The sequence below is a fragment of the Hakea prostrata genome, unplaced genomic scaffold (assembly GCF_041222555.1).
Source record: "Hakea prostrata isolate BN-2017 unplaced genomic scaffold, UWA_Hpros_2 contig_108, whole genome shotgun sequence".
Classification (NCBI taxonomy): domain Eukaryota; kingdom Viridiplantae; phylum Streptophyta; class Magnoliopsida; order Proteales; family Proteaceae; genus Hakea; species Hakea prostrata.
This window is the reverse complement of record NW_028291227.1, coordinates 48,131-66,120: the sequence shown is the minus strand read 5'-3', so window position 1 is coordinate 66,120 and position 17,990 is coordinate 48,131. Positions and strand designations below refer to the sequence as shown.

At 38.4% G+C, this 17,990-nt stretch overlaps 1 protein-coding gene across 3 annotated transcripts in view; it reads left to right on the top strand.

Moving 5' to 3' along the window:
- Positions 1 to 17,611, top strand: part of LOC148998857 (uncharacterized) — a 43,174-nt gene extending 25,563 nt beyond the window's left edge. Inside the window, exons 4-5 of one of the 3 annotated variants that reach the window (XM_089141660.1) lie at positions 16,466 to 16,624; positions 17,147 to 17,611. In XM_089141660.1, the coding sequence (XP_088997786.1) occupies positions 16,466 to 16,624; positions 17,147 to 17,245 (258 nt within the window). In that variant the 3' untranslated portion in view covers positions 17,246 to 17,611. The remainder of the gene's footprint in view (positions 1 to 16,465; positions 16,625 to 17,146) is intronic. The other 2 variants (XM_089141661.1, XM_089141662.1) reach the window with 2 other exon arrangements.
- The last annotated feature ends 379 nt before the right edge of the window (positions 17,612 to 17,990 follow it).

The following is a 17,990-nucleotide window of genomic DNA, read 5'->3' as shown; positions in this document are numbered from 1 at the left end:
GTTACAGGTTTTATTTTATTTCTTTGAGTTATTGAGGATATTTGTCGTAGTTTCAATTATTTATTTCTTTTAAGTATGTAACCAGCCACAAGAGGAAGGCACAAAGGAAAGAATTAGAAAAAAGGAACTCACGCTGCTCTCTCTCTCTCTCTCTCTCTCTCTCTCTCTTGGCGGAACCAGCTCTTCCCTCTCTCTCTCCAGGTAACCTCTCTTCCCTCCTTTCACCCTTGTTTCCGACTAGAAAAATTCCCTTGCTCTCCTCTACAAAGACCTACTCTCTTTTTTTTCTCAAAAAAGACCTAGTTCCTTTCCTGTAAATCTCTTCCCCAAGCCCCACGGTTGTTCGGTTTTCCTGCAGAAAAATCTTATCTTTTCCCCCCCTTCCCTCTTTCCCTTATTTCTCCTTATTTCCCTACCCTACGGCGGCCTCTGTTTTTCTGTCATTAGTCTCCCTTCCTTTTCTCTTTGTTTCTTTTCTTACTCTTTATCTTCTTGCTACTATGGAAGTCCCACTTGCTGGTGTTATTTTCCTCGTCCTTTTAGGCATTCATCTTTTCTCCCCTAGCCATTTCCTGCTGGCTATATTGTTACTGCAGCCCTGTTCCTAGTAGTCACATCTATTTATATTTTCTGTTACATCCATATTGCAATTCTTCTGTGCTGCCTTCTTGTTCAACATGAGAATATCTGCTGGTTACATATTAGTTGATTTGGGTTTGGGAATGTGAGTTGTCTTTATCTTTTACATTGGTTGTAACTCACTCCTATATTGAATAAAAGTTGGTTATATTATGTCTTGTCTGAATTTCTTTATTTCCTTGAATGTAATGCCCCAACCCCTCTAAGCCTAGTCTTGTGGATTGGATGATTAAATCTTAAAATCTGATTTGCTGCTTCCACAGACTTTAAGTTTGATTCTTGCATGCTAGTTATAATTTTCTTTGCTGGAATTTTAATTTAGTAGAGTTCTTTGAGTATGAAAATTAATTGAGTGTTGTGCAAAACCCTTCCCTTCTTGATTTAGGATCCTTTGTCTTGTAGAATACCTTACCCTAGGGCTGTCCTACATCAGGAATATTTGGGACTATGAATGGAGGATATATTGAGGAAATATTATTTTTCAGACTGAGGGTTAAGGAATGGATAGGTAATTTGGGAGTATTATGATGTCCCAACGTAAAACTCAAATAGATTTATGTAGAAAAATCAAGACTATAATATATGGAACTTGATGGTTAAGCACTAAAGAAACAAATAGACAAAAATATGTGTGTTTGCAATGAATTTTATTTGCAGCAGCTGCTGGCTGCTGCCGACGGTGCTGATCGTACGATGGTGGGAGATCTCGCTCTCGAGCGAGATCTCGCCACTCCAAAATAGAGAGATCTCGACCGAGATGGCGAGATCTACCAAAAAATTGGTGTAATCTCGGTGACCCATCTCGGTGGGTTTTAGGGCCCCGGTTGGGCTGAAATTTGGTATTTAGTCTATTTAAGGCCTTTTGAACACATTGGTGGCCTTAGAATTGTGAGAAAATAACCGTAACTATGTCTTCTAAGTCAACCCTATGTATAAAACCGAAATGTAGAGATATCAAGTAATTCATGTTATCAACTATAAAGTATTAAATACATTACACATCAAACTATCAAAGAACTTAAATGGCTTCAAAATTTTACAACCATAAGAAGTTTTAGACTTTTAGTAAGTCATAAATCATAATCCATAAGTTCACAATCACAATTACAAGAGTATGTGAGTAATTAGATTACAAGACTACAAGACAGCAAGAGTATCACTCAACATTCTGCATCAACTGATTCTGAACAGTGGCCACATATGACTCCCAAGTCAACTCATCACTATAGTATGTCACATATAGGTTTAAATGTCACATTAAATTGGTTTCCATGAAAGTTAGATCAAAGCTTGTGGATCAACATATATTTACACTAAACTCACACACCCATTGTAGAATATTCTATTTGAAAAAATTCAAATTTGGGGGAAAATCTTACCTTTGTTGTAGATCTAGTTAAAATAGGCTTGAATGATGATAATTTGATGTTTTAAAGATGTTTAGAAGTTGAATCCCCAACAAATTCCAACAAAAAAATCAAGTTTCTGGCAATTTTTTATGGTTGCAGCGAGATATAGGCGAGATCTCAGCGAGATATGGCGAGATCTCGGCGAGATATAGCGAGACCTCGGTGAGATGTGGCGAGATCTCCCATCTCGCAGATCTCGCCTCTCATCTTGTCTCGCTATGTCAAAATAGCGAGATCTCCCACCATAATCGTACCATGTAAGCAAAATATGATCTAATGGTTGATAATCAAATTGGCGGGGTTTACTTGTAAATACTAATTTTTATTTTTACATTTTAAAGGTTTAAAGTTTACTAATTTAGAAAATGAGGTCCCTCATGTACCCAACTCCCAAATCCCTTTCTGATTCTTCTTAAGGTTCCTACAATGGCCTAACGGAGCTGAAGCTGCTCAAAGAATAGGACCTGCACCGTCTCAGGTCAGCGTCTTCATCGACGACAGCGGCTATCTCCATCAAGGCCATAGCGGAATTGTATTGGACCTCATTGGTGTCCTTCTCCAGGAGGACTGCGAAGCAGAGCAGGGCTCTAGACTCTGTGATGCTCCTACATATGGCAGAGTTGCCCTAGGCAAGATGCCATAGGGCTTTCGCTGCCATAGCCTTCATGTTGGCTTTGGTGATTGGGTCTTCAAGTTCCCTTGCGTTGATGCTACCTCCGGCCAAAGTAACGTGGTGCGAGTGATGATGTTGCTGAAGATTTTGTTTGGAGTTCTTGACCTGATTTGGTTGGTGACTGTTGCTAGCTTGTGTTTGGGATGGTTTGAGGGATTCTTCATGGCTATGGTGTTAGTCACCACATTATGCATCTGGTTCGGCTGCTGGTGACCGAGTGGGTGAGTGATCTGACTCTCATCCTCATTGTGATGATTGTGATGATTATTATGGTGAATGGCGGCGGGTGCTGTAGCCGTCGGCATTGGGGTTGTTACTAGCCATTATCACTGAATGGATGGGCATAGTCACCGCTCTGTTGCTGGTCACTGAATGGATTATATATGGAGTGTGGGACTATTAGAAGCTAACATTCGAGGCATGCACTCATGCGGCACAGAATGAGCGCCTTCCACTAAGGTTGGTGGTGCAGGTCTTGTTCTTTGAGCAGCTTGAGCTTTGTCAGGCCATTGCAGGAACCTTGAGAAGAATGAGAGAGGGATTTGGGAATCAGGTATATGAGGAACCTCATTTTGTAAATTAGTAAACTTTAAACCCCTAAAATGTAAAAATAAAAATTAGTATTCACAAGTAAACCCCTGCCATTTTATTCTCAACCGTTCAATCATATTTTGCTTATGTGGCACGACAGAACCGTCAGCAGCAGCCAGCAGCGGCTGCTGCAAATAAAATTCTATCCGCAATTAGGATGTTGAGTTGGATGAGTGGAAAACCTTGAATAAAGAAGACAAAATATAATTTGGAATTGTTTTGGGATGCTCTGAATTAGATAAACTGAAAGAGAGGACATATGATGGCATCTTTAATATAGGGCATCGAGTGAATTGTGAAGGAGTAATTCTACATGGACTAAGTTAAAGATTGATGATTATACTAAACTTACTTGGGATAAAATGGGAAATATGAGAATGGCTGTTGTTTTCACACTAAACGTGACTTTGTTTGGCATATGGAAGTAGGATCCGTATAGTTGATCACATTTGATCGGAAAATGGTATGGTTTATTGTTATGATGGATTTATTCTTTGAGAGACGTAAATATGATGAGGGCATCAGTCGTAGGTGACAATTTTGAGCAAGGTTATCAAGGTGACAAGGCGATCACAGTGGTTGGGGCACCACTTAAGTGCTTAGGAGATAAAGCGCTGCCTAGACGACATTATGGCATCCAAAATGGTTGGGGTTTATTTTTAGTACAAATATTTTACGTAGCATAAATAGTATACCAAAAATTGATATAGTTCTATTACAAGCTAAATATTAAAGAATCATAATTATGAAAGGTTATCATAATATTAAAAAAATATAAAAATCATAAGTTCATCTTATCATAATATAAATATGCAATAGCAGATAGCAACATGTCACACCCTGCTCGACGGTAATGGGCTACTCGACTGCCTGCTGATGTGATCCATATCACAAGATCATCGGTGATGAGTACCATAATCATATTAGTCAATATAATAGAATAATCAAGAGCAAAAAAAGAATATAAATGTCATATATATGAATTAAGAATGAGAATTGTCACAAGGAAAGGAAATACGCATCAATGTTTTATTAGATTCTTTAATCAAAATTAATTTAACTAACTTCGTCCCAAAAGGAATCTCAAATCCAAATAATGAAAGGAAATTTTAAGGTGACTAATGAGCTCCATATAAGCACTCCATGCAGGCACATGAGCTATCGTGCAACTCGTAAAACTCTATAGCTGGTAAGTCATATGTCTCCACAGGAGTAGGGATCTCTTGTTCAACAGGTCTGTCATTACCTGCATTTAAATCAGAAAATATTCCCCAAAGGGGTGAGTTCCAAAGAATTTGCTAGGGAACAATCAACACATGGACAACATATGTTAAGATGCAAGATGCAATGATAACCTAGAGTGCATTCTAATATGCTAATGACGCCGGTCTTTATCTAGGTAACACGCATTAAGTTCATCACCAATCTCCTCTGGGTGGGTCCACACTCACGATGACCTCTCACGGCTCTTAGTCGTCTGTTGAGCGTTGCCTCCCCTTATGGCTCCTAACCATCTATTTGGCGGCACGACCAGGTCCAAAGGTAGGACACCACTCTCTCTCCACAACCAAGGTAAAGGGGAATAGATCCATCCTATCCACATCACGACCTTTAGTCTAAGACTAGCGCATGTTAGGCAAATACCTAGCTAGTGTAGTGTACATCTACTTATCATGCTACTTATGGTCATGGTATCTTTCCTTTTGCCACATGCCCTGGTGGTCTAGTATCCTTCCCTATCTAGGAATTTTAATCCTCACGGCTCTTGATCATCTGTTGGTTGAACACTCCGTAACACTATGGTCATCCACGTATACTATAGTGATGGCATTCCATGTCCCCTCATGGCTCTCAATTGTCTATTGGGCGCCCGATGAGGCTAAATCATAACATATGCAACCCTACCATGAATGATATGCTGGTAGGACTATACCTCCTCATGCTCTCAACCACTGTTGGACGCCCATCAATCATGTCTACCGCTATCATGGGCACTCGGCTTCAATGCCCTTGCTGAAAGGGTAGCAATGTGTAAACGGGTTCTTAACTATGCATCTAGACAATCATAGATATATGCATAAACCATAACCCCCGATATATTTATAATATGGATGCAATATGTCAACTCCTAGCCCAACAAGCTTGCCAATCATATAATCAGTAAAGAAGTAAATAAACAACATGATAACATAATTCCCATGATGCACCCAATGCATGCATATCCTGAATAGCATTTAAAGTCATACAACACATCATAAGCATGGTATTAAAAGGATATTAAAACATATATGCCAATCCTAATACATGTGTATCGTTCCCTCACCTGAATGATCATCCAAAACCTTTGAAACAAATCTAACTTCTCAAATAAATACACTAGCAAGTCGTTGAAACTTCTAAAGACATGATGATGTAGTTACATTTCGGGTTAGGTATCAATTAGACAAAAAAAAAAAACAAAAAAACAAAAAAAAAACCATACACTAAGACAGCAAAAAGAGCGACCAGTCTGGCCCGTATAGGCTGGTCGACCTCCCCTGATTGGCTGCCCAAGTGCGCGAACAGTTGCCCAGATCCAAAATTCATGTTTTCGGTCCCCGATCCCAAAGGGTTCTAAGCTGATCTTCGGCATGGATTTTGACTTTGGTGCACATCCAAACACTCCCGAATGACGAACAACAACAACCACAACAAGATCTGAAGATATAACAATCTGAAAGTTGAGAGTCCTATTTTGGAAAATTCTGCAGTTAGGAAAGATGTAGATCTCATCCCTTATGCTAGTTTGATTAGGATTGAGGGAGAACAATGGTCTTCCAATCAAATCTGATTCCCCATCATAGTTCCATCACAATAATCTCTCTAAAGTTAAGGAAAAACAATAAGGAATAGAAGAGATTGATGTTTTACCTTCACGACTGAACATCGCACGATGATCCAAGCTTCTCACTGCAAATACCGCTTCTTTCCTCTCCAAAACGCATCCTCTGACTTGATCTAGAACCTTTGGCCGACTAGCAGTAGAATAATCCCGAAATCAAGTAAACCAATAAATAGAGGTTTTAAGATCATAGAAACCCTGAAATTCCTGTACTGTCCTGACCAACTGCCTATAAAGGGTAGAAAGTTGCAAGCAACAGCCCTTGATCAACCACCTATGTCACTTGACAGCAACAAGGTGGTCAATCAGTCTAGGGGTTGTTCTAGACATAAGTACAAGCCAAGGGGATGGCCTAGGGGTCATACCTGGACTTGGGCACCACCCAACTTCATCTCTCGGAAGATGGTAATCCACCTTCCAACCCGTTAGGGTTTGAGGCCAATCTTCTCTCGAACTCCAACAAAGCGGTAGAACCTTGATCTTCACCATCCAAGTCCATGGATTCATATGCTAATCCAGTGGTCTCTAATTGGATGGCCCACAACTTCTACTAGATTCATGGGTCTTCGGTCTTGCAAGTAGGGTTTCGTGTTAGGATCCTAGGAGATATCACACTATGTTAAAATTATAAATATGAAAATGAAACTCTGGGGAAAAAAATATACACGATGTGGTTTACAATGTATACAATTGTTAGCTTGTTGCTCAAATTAAACATCCAAATTTTTTTTTTACCCAACTTTAATTAAGTAAATAAAAATTCTCGAATCCGAATCAAAATTTATTTTGTCCATTTTTTTGACTGACCAATAAATTAATGTCACATTATTCCAAAAATTTTCCATCTAATGATCCCTAAATCCGAAATGAATAACTATTATATTTGTATACGGTTTTGTAGAATAAAAATTTCAGGTACAAAATGTCAAAAAGTGACCACTTCAGCGCTTATGGTGTACAAGGCGACAGCACCTATGTGATAAAACAACTGAAATCTTGCATGTTAAAAAAGTGGTTCATCGCCTAGGTGGTCAAAAAACCGCTGCCTAGGCAGATGCCTTAATGACAGTGGTTTCGGGTATGTCAGTGAAACCGGCGTAGAGATTAACCCACAACAACATCTGTGTGGATCTACGGTGAGTTCAGAGACTACTGGATTGCCAGACTCCTATGGTTTGAGTAGGAGCATTGTCTGCAGGCAATTTTATGAAATCATTATTTTCTTGGGTCCCTGTGGTTGCGTATGGTTTGCTATTAATTCTTTTCGATTTAATTTGATATGTTTTGAGTGGTGTGGGTGGTTATCAGTTCAATTTTGGTTTGGTTTGGTTTGATCCATGGGTTATTTTTTAATTGTACTTTGGGGTTTCCAAATTTTCCAGTAAGTATTGCATTTTGGTAGAGTTATTTAGGGTATTCTTGGGGATTCAAGTGTAGAGTTGGTATCAGTTAAGTTTTTTTAAGTCCTTGCATGCAAGAATTATGGGGTGATTGAATGAAAAATTATTTGAATTCTTGGAAGAAGCAGAAATCTCTACTGACTCTCTCTCGGTAATTTTTTCTTCACTTTTCTCTCTTTCTTGTGTGAAACAAGCTCCCCATTCCCTTTGTTTTTCTGTTCAGCAGTTTCTTGTGCTTTTCTTTTCTTTGACCTTGCTTTCCTCTTCTCTGAATTGGCTGTGAGGTTAGGGTGTTGCTGCCTTCTCCTTTCTTTCTCCTGAATCCTTCTTTTCTCTCTTTAACCTGACGACAGTCCCCTGCTGTCCCTTATTTTGTTCATTGTTCCTAGTTCCCTACCCTAAGTTCTTTGTCCATTTTCCTTTTCCTTTTTTTCCCTTGTTACCCATGAAATATTTTTGGTGTCCTCTGTCACCAGAAAAAAAAACTTTCCTTTATTTCCCATCAATAGTTTTAATATTTATTGGTCTCCCTTGTTCTCATTGCATCTACCCTTCCCCTATTTCATCACTGTTATTTCCCTCATTGTTTTGTAGCACCTCAGAACCAGTAGGCATATTTATTTCCCTTGTTATCTGTCTTTGGTTATTCACCATCCCATTTTCCCTCTATTTTTTCCATAGATACACTTGCATTATTCCTAGGTTTCTCCATGTTGTTATTCGCCGTTTTTTCTTGTTAGAAATAAGATACTGACTAGGACAACTACTATTTTTTTGGATTCTAATAAACTTGCATTCGAATAAGGGTTACAATGCCATGATCGCTCCCATGTTTCCCTATTTGATCCTTGCTTAGCTATGTTATTAGTTAATGCTGAAATTGACTTTTATTTCTATGCTATGATTGTCTAATTTGCTTGTCTAATCAGACTAGTACTGCTGGAGTTTCCTTTTTTATTTATTACCTACCATGAATAATTGTCTAACCTAAAAGTCAAGTAGCCAGCCTTGTAGTTTCCCTAGTTTCTAGGGTTCCTTCTGCATAAAAAATAAAACAAAAATTGATGCTTTAAATGGACAGTCTGATGTTTAATCACTAGATTCTTGAACATGGTCGCCATGCAAGTATTAACTTGAATGCTTACATCAATATACATCTACTAGGCTTAATTGTAAAATTATAGCCTGATTTTGCCAGAGACAAGAATTATGTGGAATATCACACTGTTAGATATTTAAATCCTGCTTGGTAATGTGTTTTGTAGTGTTCTTGTGTGTTCTACTATTCTCCCGAAAGAGAACAACACAGCCTTTTTGTGTTTGGCAAATTGTTTCATTTTTCTGTTCCCAAGGAATTAACTGGTATAGTATCTGGGCTCTGGAGGTGTTCTGCAAAACGCCTGAGAATTGTTTTCGTTCTTAAAAACCACTAAAATACAACACAATTGCACTTGAAGGGTAGAAAAGTCTTCACGAGGATGGATGAAGAAGCCACCTCCAAGTCTCTTTGTATGTGGGCCTGAGCTGAGGTCTCTATTGCTTGAACCTTAACTGTTAGCCCTTTTCCTACGGCAGGAGGAAACGGGGTTTTTAAAGACCAAAACCTAAAAGAATTGCTGGGAAAACCTAGATCTTGACAGGGGAGAGTTTGAGCAATCCTTCCTGAAGATAAGTGCTTTTGAAGGTCATAATCTTCAATGACACTCATAAAACTTGGATTCTACTTTGATTTTGTACATTTCCCACATCCATTTCTTGTTCTGTCCCTTATTTCTAGGGTCTTGATTACCAATTCAGAGTGCCATATCTGAGCAGAACAAGTCCTTTATTTAGATTTCTCTGTCAATTGTTAAGGGGGGGGGGGGGAATGCACCCCGATGCATAAAACCCTGTCCAAATCATTTATCTTCAACGCCAAGCCAGAACGATGTTGAGGCTTTTCCTGTTGCACGATCATGTTTTTCGTCTGGTTTTATCTTTAGAATTTCCATTATCTTCAGCCTTTATAAGTGAAGACTAATTGAAAATTAATCAATTGGACTGAATTTGGTTTATCTGAATGTACAGCACACTGGACATCTGCTCTACCTTGCACAATGCACTGAGAAAAGAATTGCCTAATGTACAGCTTCCAAAAGCTATCCTGAAAATTGCTGAAGTGAACCTTCTAGATAAATGCAACTGTATAACACTTAATAGCTGTGCCTTGGTCAACTGATAGACAACATAGGTGGTGGCAACCAAAAGACATGGCCGCTAACCGGTGAAAAAATATGAAACATATTTTACTAGAATATCCTGCTTTCTGGTTTCTGATTGTTGCAGATTCTTATCAGGAAAACTCCTCTCCCCAAATTTTGCTGGTTTCTTTTATACTGGATTAGAAAATTTTGTTGATTAATGCTTTCAGATCCTTGAACATACTGACTTTTATTATCACTTTTTTCCCGCTTACTAATTTAGTTATTTTCTACTCCATTCCTCTCATGATTTTGCTTCTTCTTCATATTTTAATGAGATTATCCTTGAGCAGAATTAATGTGTTGCTTTAGAGCATTTCCTGTATCCTTCTGAAGATAACTCATGAATTGGTGAGGTTTTCGGTGGGAAAAATGTCAGAAACTTAACATGGCAGAAATGCTGCGAACAGAAGGGAGATCCAAGCTAGATTAAGAGTAAAGCAAGATAAATATGTAGGTGCTTTGAAGGATAATGTTGAAAACATGGACTGAGGTTTCCTAATTAAAATAGGATTATGTTTCTTTATAAGTCTAGAGTTTTATTTCTATATTTCATTTTCCTACTTAGTATAGGACTTAACTAGGTTGTAACTATAAATACCCTATTGGAGTCTTGTGAATAATATATTTTTAAAGGAGCAATTCCTCACATTACAACATGGTATTAGAGCAATGTTTTGTTTTCATCCTACAGAGGTGCTGTAGAATTTTTTTTTGAAATTGCTATTCACGTGTTTGTTTTCTTTTCAGGTATCCTGGAACTGTATATTGGGTGGTTAAGTGCATGTCTAAAAAATTTTATTTAAGGAGTTGGTATTTAAGCAGACCGGTTGTGTCCCTCCAGTCTTTCCTGGAAATTTCCTGGTGTACTTTGATTCAACAATATACCAATTGGAGGTAACCTGAGGAAATACTTTTCACGTGAATTAGTGAGAGTAATTTTGAAAATATTTTAGGGACTTTTTCGTAATTCTTAAAAAGTTCAAAGATTTTTTTTTGCAATTTGCAACAATTTTAGGGGACTTTTTTGTAAATTTTGAAAAAGTTCAGGGACTTTTTTAATTTCTCCTTGCAATTATGGCTGATCCCATATCTCCTTTATCTAGTATATCTGAAGAGTCTCCCATGTCTTCCATTCATAAGGATCGTGAGTTTTCTCCGCTTCAGATAACCACTGTGAAACTTAATGGGACAAATTATCTTAGATGGTCTCGTTCAGTTTCCCTAGCTGTTGGTGCTCGTGGTCTTACTGGCCATCTTAATAGGACTTCTACAAAACCTTCCACACCTGGTCTGCAACTTTCCAAGTGGTATACAAATGAATGCTTGGTCATCGGTTTTCTCATCAACTCTATTGAATCTAGCATAGCTGAGAGTTATCTCCTCCTTCCTGATGTGGCAACTATTTGGAAAATTACTAAAGATACATACTCCAAAGTTGGCAATGATGCACAGTGCTTTGAAATTAGACAGAAAATCAATCAGTTATAGCAGAAGGACCTTCCTCTTTCTCAGTACTCTTAACACTCTTCGGGGAAATTACCAGACTTTAGATTTCTATGGGAAGTTTACACCGAAGAATGTTGAAGATGCTATCGCCTATCAACAATAGGAAGATAAACACAGAGTTTATGATTTTTTGGCAGGATTGAATATAGAATTTGATCAAATTCGCGCACAGATCCTTTCGAGAGAGACTTTCCCTTCTCTGGCTCGAGCCTATGCCATGGTAAATACCGAGGACAGTCGAAGGACAGTTATGGTACACACTCAAACATCTGATAGATCTGCATTGGTGGCTGGTTATGGCAATAATAAATCTAGTTCTGGTAATTTTTGCCCTCCAGTAAAGTGCAAGTATTGTGGAAAAGAGCGTCATACAAAGGACAAGTGTTGGAAGTTGCATGGACGTCCAACAAATTCCCGTGGAGGAGGTAGAAATGGAATCAAGGGCAGCAATCAAACATCTGCAAATCAAGCCAGTTCTGACACCCTGAGTACTCCAACACCTCTTTCCTCAGATGAGCTCCAACACCTTCGCCAATTGATGTCCAGACTTGACTCATCTTCTCCAGTACAGACTTCCAGTACGAGTATAGCCTCTGTCATTGATCCCTTTGTTGATCCACAAATTCCCACAGATATTTTTGGTTGTCACAATGTCAATTTGACTTATCCCTCCTGCGTAATCGACTCTGGGGCAACCAACCATATGACAGGTTCACCTACTTTGTTTCATACTTATTCATCTTTCCCTATTGCTCAGGATGTTCGAACGGCTGATGGGTCTCTCTCCCCTATCTCTGGGAAATGATCTATTATCTGTTCGCCTTCTCTTACCTTATATAATGTCATGCATGTTCCTAAGTTTCGGCTAATCTTTTATCTATTAGTAGCCTTACTCATGATATGAACTGCAAAATAACTTTCTTTCCTTCTCATTATGTGTTTCAGGACTTGGAAACATGGGCTTACAATTGGCAGTGGGAGACAAAAAGGGGGGCTCTACTTAATGGATGGGTCCCCATCAACTCTTTCTACGGTCTCTAGTTCCACCTCCCTTGCACTTTTTACCTTATTAAAGTGGCATAGTCGTCTTGGCCACGTTCCTTTACCTATTTTGTCCAAATTATTTCCTGATCTGATTAAAAGGTGCAATTTAAATGATTTTTATTGTGAGGCATGTATTTTGGCCAAACAGATCAGGCATGTTTACCCTATTTCAAATAATCGTAGTAAAATTCCTTTTTCAATCATTCACTCTGATGTGTGGGGTCCTTCTCGGACTGTGTCTGTATCTGGTCATAGATGGTTTGTTACCTTTATTGACTGTTGTACTAGGACCACATGGGTTTACTTCACCAAAAAAGTGACGTTTTCTCATGCTTTCAAAATTTTCATAATATGATTAGGACTCAGTTTGGGGCGACAGTCAAAATCCTTTGTACGGATAACGGAACTGAGTACTTGGGTGGCGCATTCCCTTCCTACTTAGCAAACCATGGCATCATACACCAAACTAGTTGTGTCGACACTCCACCTCAAAATGGGGTTGCCGAACGCAAGAATAGACATCTACTTGAGGTAGCACGTTCCCTCATGTTTTCTATGCATGTGCCTCTTCGGTTTTGGGGTGAAGCCGTTTTTACTGCGGCATATCTAATTAACCGAATGCCTTCCCGAGTCTTAGACCGACGTTGTCCCCTTGAGGTTCTTTTAGGTACAGCAGTCTTCATAGTCTCACCTAAGGTTTTTGGATGTGTTGTCTTTGTCCGGAACCACCATGTTCCTGGAAAGTTAGATCCTTGTGGGTTAAAGTGCATTTTCTTGGGTTATCCTCCTACACAGAAGGGGTATAAGTGTTATCATCCTAGTTCTCGTTGTTTTTTCGTCTCTATGGATGTTGTGTTCCAGGAACAAATTCCCTTTTTTTCCCCTACACCTCTTCAGGGGGAGAGTTTTAGTGAAGAGGTTCCAATGTTGATTCCTCATTTTGATATTTCTCCTGAGATTCCTACAGATGATCCTCCTTTGGAAGATAGAATGACAGGATAGGAACAACTGGTGCATAATATACAGGGGGAGACAGACCTCCGAAGACCTATAAAAAAAGCAACAAGTGACCCCTTCTGAACCAAGCCAGTCAAAAGCTTTGGTTCCTGGCCCTGAACAATCCGTTCCTCCAGGTGAGTCTGTCTTTGACCCTTCTTCTAATCCTGCTTTAAACTTACCAATTGCATTCAGAAAGCAGCCTCAAACTTGCACCAAACATCCTATTTCCAATTATGTTTCATATCAGTCTCTATCTCCAGAATTTCAACGTTTTATTTCCTCTTTGTCCTCTAATTCTATTCCTAACACTTGGCAGGAGGCATTATCTCATTCAAACTGGAAAGAAGCTATGGATGAAGAAATGCAAGCTCTGGAAAAAAACAAAACGTGGGACTTGGTGACTTTGCCCATAGGAAAGCAGACTGTTGGGTGCAAATGGGTGTTTGTGATCAAGTACAAGGTAGATGGGACTGTTGAAAGGTACAAGGCAAGATTGGTGGCCAAAGGTTTCACTCAGACTTATGGCGTTGACTACCAGGAGACATTTTCCCCTGTTGCCAAGATGAACACAGTTCGTACTATTATTTCATGTGCAATTAATAAAGGGTGGAGTTTACAACAATTAGATGTGAATAATGCATTTTTGCATGGAGAACTCCAAGAAGAGGTATATATGGATATACCACCCGGGTATTCTACTACAGAGGCTTATAGGAAAGTGTGCAAGTTAAAGAGGGGCTTTATATGGGCTGAAAAAATCTCCAAGAGCGTGGTTTGGAAGGTTCCATAAGGCAATGATATCTAATGGCTACAAGCAGAGTAATGCAGACCACAATTTGTTTATTAAAAGAGATGGTTGCCACACTATTATACTTTTAGTATATGTGGATGATATTGTGATCACAGGCAGTAGTGAGGATGAGATTTCAGCATTAAAGACTTTTTTGGGAACTGAATTTGAGATCAAAGATATGGAAAAACTAAGATATTTCCTAGGTTTAGAGTTGGCATATTCTACTAGTGGTGTATCTCTATCCCAGAGGAAGTATACATTGGATCTTCTTGAGGAAACTGGAAGTAAGCCTGCTGAGACTCCTATTAAGCCTAACCTACACTTGAAGGCAAAGGAAGGAGAACCAATTGACAAGATAAGATATCAAAAATTGGTGGGAAAGTTGATCTATCTATCTCACACTAGACCTGACATCACATTTGCAGTTAGTCTTGTTAGCCAGTATATGCATGATCCTTATTCCTCACATTTGGATGCAGTATATCGGATCTTGAGATACTTGAAGACTACTCCAGGAAAATGAATTTTAATTTCAGCTCATGGACATTTGAAGATTGAGGCATATACAGATGCAGATTGGGCAGGATGTCCAGATGATAGGAGGTCTACCTCTGGGTATTGTGTATATGTGGGAGGTAACCTTGTGACTTGGAGAAGCAAGAAACAGGTTGTAGTTGTGCGGTCCAGTGCCGAGGCCGAGTTTAGGGCGATTGCTCAAGGCATTTGTGAGGTACTATGGCTTAAAGGGCTGCTTCAAGAGGTTGGGACAGATTTGGAAATTCCTATACAGTTATACTCAAATAGTAAGTCAGCAATCAACATAGCTCATAACCCAGTACAACATGATAGGACTAAGCATGTGGAGATTGACAGACATTTCACCAAAGAGAAGCTTGAGGCTAGGCTGATCCATATCACCTTTGTTACTTCAAACGAGCAACGAGCTGATGTGCTCACAAAGAGCTTGAGCACAAAAATATTCAACTACATTATGAGCAAGTTAGGCATGATAAATATCTATGATCAAACTTGAGGGGGAGTGTTGAAAACATGGACTGAGGTTTCCTAATTAGAATAGGATTATGTTTCCTCATAAGTCTAGAGTTTTATTTCTATATTTCATTTTCCTACTTAGTATAGGACTTAACTAGGTTGTAACTATAAATACCCTATTGGAGTCTTGTGAATAATATATTTTTAAAGGAGCAATTCCTCACATTACAACATTTAGGATAGAGAAAGACTGGTCATATTTTTTTGGGTGTCATTGTGAACAAGTTTTACCATACCACCTTAGTTGTTTCACGACTATGCTAAGAACATTAAACAGATTTGCCAAACAGTGAAATTGGGGTCAACCCAGTGCTCCAGACCAATAACACCAAAAAACTTTCTGGGCAGGAATATTGTTCTTTACAAAGAATGTCTACCCAGTGTAGCCCTAGGGAATTGCCTAGCTTGGACTCATGTTAAAGTTCAGCATAAGGTTCAACCATTTACCTTTTGATCTAATGGCCAACCTTGCAGGGTGTATCCATGCACCCTCTTGTAGTCTTGAACTCCATTTCACCGCATGACAAGTCTGATCAGTCCAGAATTTTTCTCCGTGATCATGAATAATGGCTACAGACTATTGTGAAACCAACATGGCTATACTATTTAAAACCCTATAATATTATTCTTACCCATCACCACTACTATTACTTATATGCATAGTTGAAAATTTCATCTTATCTCGATGTCTCGATTAGGGATCGAGTCATCGAAATTTCAACTGAAATTTAGGTGAAACATGGTGCAATTAGGGTTTGCATGTTTCGTTGGGTTCTTAGTGAATTTTAGGTCTGACTTTATGTGTACAGTCTAATTGGAGATCAATAAATACATTGACAACATTATTCTTTATTGAAACTTAACACAAATTGGTCTTCTTGATTTCCACATACCCAGCTGTATGTGGAAGAAACTGGATCATGTATTTTCACAAATCTAACATGGATAAAATTGAATCTCTCATTAAAATGTAAGAACAAATATTGAGAAGTAGTCCAATACAATTTACAAATTACAATTTACAATTACAACCCCTTGAAATTACATACCATGCTTATATGTATGTGTATCTATATATATATACACACACACATTTTTCTTTTTCTTTTTTTTTTTCCCTACTAAATGGTGTATGCAGGTCTGCCTGCTCTTTTGTAAATTAATGTTATTATTTCGGGGCAGGTATATCTGGTTGTTCTTAAGATCTAACCTCCTTTTTAACTTCTTTCTGCAGTTTGTTGGAGTTGATCCATTACAAGCTGGAAATGTTGTTCAGCTGGTACTGGTGTTGGGGCTAACCATTGGGTGGATATCTACATACATTTTTAGAGTCTCAAACAAGGAAATGACATATGCTCAGCAGCTCCGTGATTATGAGAACAAAGTCATGCAGGTTTACTCTCTTAAATGCTGGTTTTCATTTTCTGCCTCCAATGAAAATGTTTATTGCATTTCGTGGACTCTACCTTCCTCATTTGCCATACATACTGAAAAGGTTTAAGTTATAATGACGTGTTTGTAAATCCAAACCCTATTATTGCACTAAAAGCGTGGACTGTCCTTGACTAAGAGAAGCAGTGGGTGTAACAGGATTATATGCCTTGTCTAATAATCACATTTCTGTCCTCTAGTCATGCTTGCTGAATTGTTGCTTCAATTTTAGTAACAGAGAAAGAAGCATTGTTTTACTAAATGCAATAAACTAAGTCGGTTTTTGTGTTGTCCTTTTTCTGCTTTCTGATCATGGCTAGATTCTTAAGTTATTGATGTTTTGCATGGTTGGTCATGCATCATTACTTTGATGATTAACCTGATCAGTTATATGTATTTGATACTTTTGGAAACCAAATAGTAAATTTTATGAATCTTAACTTTCTCTTGCAAAAATTCATTAAATTTGAGATGGATTTTGCAGAAACGGATAGAGGGACTAACAGAAGCAGAGCTTGAGGCATTGCTGGAGCAAGTTGAGGAAGAAAAACAACGCCTAGCTAGTGGTGAGAAGCTTAACTAAAATGTCATTATCTGATGACTTTTCCATATACAAGTAGCAGTTGAAGAAGCAGCAAAGGAGTGGAGGTAAAATAAAGCTAGCTTAAAGAAGATTACTCTCTATGTCATGTGGAAGATGTGGATAGAAATGATATGATCTTAAGAGTATTTCATTGTGGAAGATGTGGATAGAAATGATTTGATCTATAGAGTATTTCATATATCTCCCTTGTCTCTTCACTCTTCCTCCTACCAACTTCAAACCCTTGGACCTCCAGTTGCACACACAATAACTCAACCATTGAGGAACCAAGAAGCTGGTATCTCCTTTTTCATTTGTTATAACCTAAAGAATGTCATTTTATAGTTATAGTCTAAATTGGCTTCTTCTTATTTGACCTATTTGGATATCTGGTTCTCTGCCCTGATTTGTTAGCACCAGAAACTTGATTAGTGAAACAAGAGTGGGGTTGCCCCATCACTTGTGTAACAACCTGCCCCAAACCGAGTCAGTTCGTACCTTCAGACTACCATGGGGTACCACAATCAAATACAACTTTCAACCCAAAATTTTAAGAGCATGGTAAACAGTCATAATATCATTAGTTACATAATAAAGAGGTCTAATGACAAGTTAAGTGCATTCATTATCTCATTCATAGCATTACTTTGCAACCTCCATTTCTTTTCCTTGTGTCATTCATTTTGTTTTGTTATTTATATACCATACAACATGAGATAGAAGCATACATTCATGTCATTATAGA